The 4,207-nt window shown below is 40.2% G+C and overlaps 1 gene segment (V, D, J or C); it reads right to left on the reverse strand.

The window, feature by feature from the left end:
* Positions 1–1,170: 1,170 nt before the first annotated feature.
* On the reverse strand, positions 1,171–1,750 carry LOC134756732 (immunoglobulin heavy variable 3-15-like). The segment is given in 2 exon segments: positions 1,171–1,571; positions 1,675–1,750. Coding segments are annotated over 2 exon segments (447 nt in total).
* Between the last annotated feature and the right edge of the window lie 2,457 nt (positions 1,751–4,207).

The raw sequence follows: 4,207 nt of genomic DNA on the forward strand, positions 1-4,207 counted from the left end.
GGAATCCTTACCCTCAGGAGTGGGGCTGAACAACCCTCCTTAGACCGGGCTCCTGAGGACAGAGCCAATATTCCCCCGTCAGACTGGGAGCCTCCTGAGGGCAGGGACAGTGTCTCCCCCATCAGACTGAGGGCACTCAGAGAGAATGAATTATGTCTCCCCTCTCAGACCAAGAGCCTCCTGAGGGCAGGGGCAGTGTCTTCCCCATCAGACTGAGAGCTTCCTAAGGGCAAAAGCTCCCCCATCAGCTGGGGCTCCTCAAGGGCAGAGATGACATCTCCCCCTCAAACAGAATGTGCTCTGGAAGAAGAGACTGCCTCTCCCGGCCACAGCCTAGAGCCTTCCATCAGGGGTCAGCGGTGTGGATGGGGCCCTTGAGACAATCCAGTGAGATCTGGAAGTGAAGAAAAAGATTATAATCTGGGATAAATATAAAAAATTACAATAAAAATTTTATTGCAAATTTACAAATTATGGTTGTTTATATGTACAAGGTAAAGGACAATGTTATGATTTGTGAATACAACATGAAATAACTAAGATAATTAAGAAATAACTGATATAATTATCATTCATTGCTTCAAATTTTTATCTTTTATTGTGACAACATTTAACATTTACTCTTAGCTGTTTAAAATGACCGATGTACTATTTTAAATGAACCAATAGAAACCAATTTATGTAAACAATTGAAAATCCGGGAAATCAATTAAGAATTACTGTAATAATTTAATAATTAAAATTTAATAATGTAGTTAATTAAGTTTGATTTTTTTCAAACTTTTTTATCATTTCATTGTAATGTTTAATACGAATGCCTACATATACATGCATTGGTCTGTGTATTTATACATCTTTCTATGGGTATAAATTTATGTCCCTATAGCTATGTAGTTGCTGATGTCAACAAATGTTAATAAAACTCTGGAAGAATCAGTGCAAACAATTAGGAATGTTTATTTCTTGAAAGTATATACTTAAAATATAATAATATGTAGAATGTTAATAATTACTAAAATTTAAATATTAATGATAAAATTCATAATAAATATAAGTAACAAAATATCACAGCCCAGAAGACTCCAGAGTCCTGCGAAGATAAACGTGACTTTTCCAGCTGAGGAGAAAGGAAACCTCTCCCGGCACCTGCTCCTGGGACCTGTCCCGTCCTCAGTGGGTCCCGAGGGCCCCCTGGTTGCCCCACGCGCCCCTGCAGGGAGGTTTGTGTCTGGGCTTACACTGACCTCTCCTCACTGTGTCTGTGGTACAGTAATACACGGCCATGTCCTCGGTTTTCAGGCTGTTCATTTGCAGATACAGCGTGTTTTTTGAATCATCTCTTGAGATGGTGAATCTGCCTTTCACAGGTGCAGCGTAGTCTGTTGTCCCACCATTAGCTTTGCTTTTAATACAGCCAACCCACTCCAGCCCCTTCCCCGGAGCCTGGCAGACCCAGCTCATCCAGGTGTTACTGAAAGTGAATCCAGAGGCTGCACAGGAGAGTCTAAGGGACCCCCCAGGCTGTACCAAGCCTCCCCCAGACTCCACCAGCTGCACCTCACACTGGACACCTGCAAACACAGAGACACTAAGGTCAGAAACTGCCACACATATCCACTGTTTCTCTCACTCATGTCCGCTCACACTCAATCTCTCTAGCTCTCCGTAAATTACCTTTTAAAATAGCAGCAAGGAAAACCCAGCTCAGCACAAACTCCATGGTGATTCCTGTGTGTTCAGTCCTGATCACTGAATGAAAACACTTGGGAATCCCAAGGCTGGGGCTCCTCTCCCAGAGCTGCAGGGTCAGGACTGGGCTGGTTTTCATCAGGAGAGGGAGGGCCCTATTTGCATGTCACCTACTATATAGCAAGCTCTGGGGTGGGACGCCTGAGCAGAGGGCAGTGCCCAGATAAGGTAATGATGCCCTGCAAGAATCTGATGACAATGATGGTGTTTGGAAAACTTGCTGTCTTATTAGGAAATTGTGCTGTGATAAACACTTTGCACTAATCACTCTCTTACATTTTTACATATTTGTGTAAATCATATTTTTAGGGGTCAATGGTTTCTCGATTTACAGATGGCGAAGTAAACCCATACGTGGAGGGGCTTTGTATGTATCTAAGAGCTCATACTTGAGGTTAGTGAGCCCCAGTATCTGGGCCTGTGCTCCTCATCCACTGGCACTATATTACTCCCTAAGCCAACTCCAGGACAGAGCTGGGCATGCCTAGTGTGGTTTGTGAAACCCACTTTCTGTATTGAGAACATGTGTAATTTTGCTGCATTCTAGCATTCACCTAATAATATGGTGAGAACTAGGGTTCACGAAGATAAATTATTAGGTGTTTCTGAAATTTAATATTTTTTCTATCTTTATATCACTTATTTCTTGTGCAAGTTTTCATTTGTTTGCTGGTAATAAATTTTATAAATTTCAGTTTACTGATAATAAACTTCACATATTTAAAGTGTACAATTGATAAACCTGATGTAACCATCCTAGTTATCAAGGTGAACCAGAAAATTCTCAAAATTTCCCTCTCATTCTTCCATATTCCTCCTCCTTTCCTCTTCCCTTCTTCTACCGTTTCCCCAAATGGTAAATTCTGATCTTCTTTATATTGCTGTAGATTCAATTTAATTTATCAGAATTTATTAAAATGGAATAACATAGTACATATTCTTATTTGTTTGCTTTATTTTCCTGAACATCAATACTTAGATATTTTACCTTGTTGTTATATTGCTTAAGTTCAGTTTTTATTTTCCAGAATTTATATAAATGAAATTATATGGTAAATCTTCTCATTTGTATGGTTTATTTTACTCAGCAAAAATACTTAGATATTTTACCTTCTTGTTGCATGTATCAGACAATTATTTATTATAAATGTTGTGTAGTATTCCATTGAACAAATTTACCATAATTTGATTTTCTGTTAAGCAGCTTAACAATGTTCAAATTATTGTATTACTCTGGTAGTACTAAAAATCTGCTACTCAACTTGAAAATGTACATAAATGAGGAATATATTTTCTTTATTTCTTACAACTACATCAACAATAACAGATAAACAGTCAAGATGAAATTTTGCAAATTTCTGAATGCTTAGGATAACTGAAGTTAAAAAAAAATCTTAAATTTAACAAGAAGCAAGTTCTTGTAGAGAGTAACAAAGCCAGCATATGAGATTACCTAAGGCAGAGTCTGGCATATGAAATATAGGCTGTTAAAGATAAAAATACAAATATATATGGGATTGCTTGAAATTGAATATGGTTAGCTTGTTGTAGTTTGAAATTCTAAGGGACCACATACTGAAGAGCTTTTCTATCCTCTTGAATCCCTTTCCCCAAAAAAGGGGCAGTCACAAAATCTTCCTTTCCCAAAGTGTCTGTCTAGGAGAGAACAAGAGTCCCCATTTTTGAAAGGCATTCAGACTCGACTCCCTTATATCCACTACAGATCTAAAAATTACTTTGCAGGGGAACCACCAAAACCAGTACACTAGGGGCACAGGTGCAACCCCTCAGGAATTGAGATGGGAACAGAGGTCACTGCCACGAAGTTCTGTTGAGACATAACTCTCTTTCTTATGGAATCAGAGCTTTAGTCTGCAGGGCAGGGCAGCAGATCTGGGAGGTGATGACACTGATGGGGAACACTGGAGTTGTGGGAGGGAACACCTGGGGGAAACAGGGGGGCTGTATCCCAGTGGAAGGGACAAGAACACACAGATGAGCATCTCATCTGGAGGAGGGTCAGGAACACTCAGAAGGTCACACCCAGACTTACGGGCACAATGCCTTTCTAGGAATATGGACCGAGATGAGGTCAGAGACTCTTCCTTCAGTGTAAGGGCTTCCACTAATTTATCAATTGTCAGTTACATATAACAGAGGAATGCACCTGTGGGAGCTGAAAGAGATTCTCTGGAGGATGGAACAAAGAGAAGAGACACAATCACGCAGCAAAGAAAAACAAGATATCACTGGAGCATCTGTAGTCTCTGGTGGGCATAGAAGAACAGACTTCAATTAGTTGTTGAAACCTTTATATCAGTCTTTACTAATTTATATGCTATAATAGTCGGCCTCATCAATGGAGTCTTATTATCCCCATCAGGGATGAGTGTCCATGTGGGCACGTGGTGCAGTTCTAGTCATGGGGGCAGGGGAGGTGGTCTGTTCAGGTGTTCCT

Source organism: Gorilla gorilla, chromosome 12 (genome assembly GCF_029281585.2).
Source record: "Gorilla gorilla gorilla isolate KB3781 chromosome 12, NHGRI_mGorGor1-v2.1_pri, whole genome shotgun sequence".
Taxonomy (NCBI): Eukaryota; Metazoa; Chordata; class Mammalia; order Primates; family Hominidae; genus Gorilla; species Gorilla gorilla.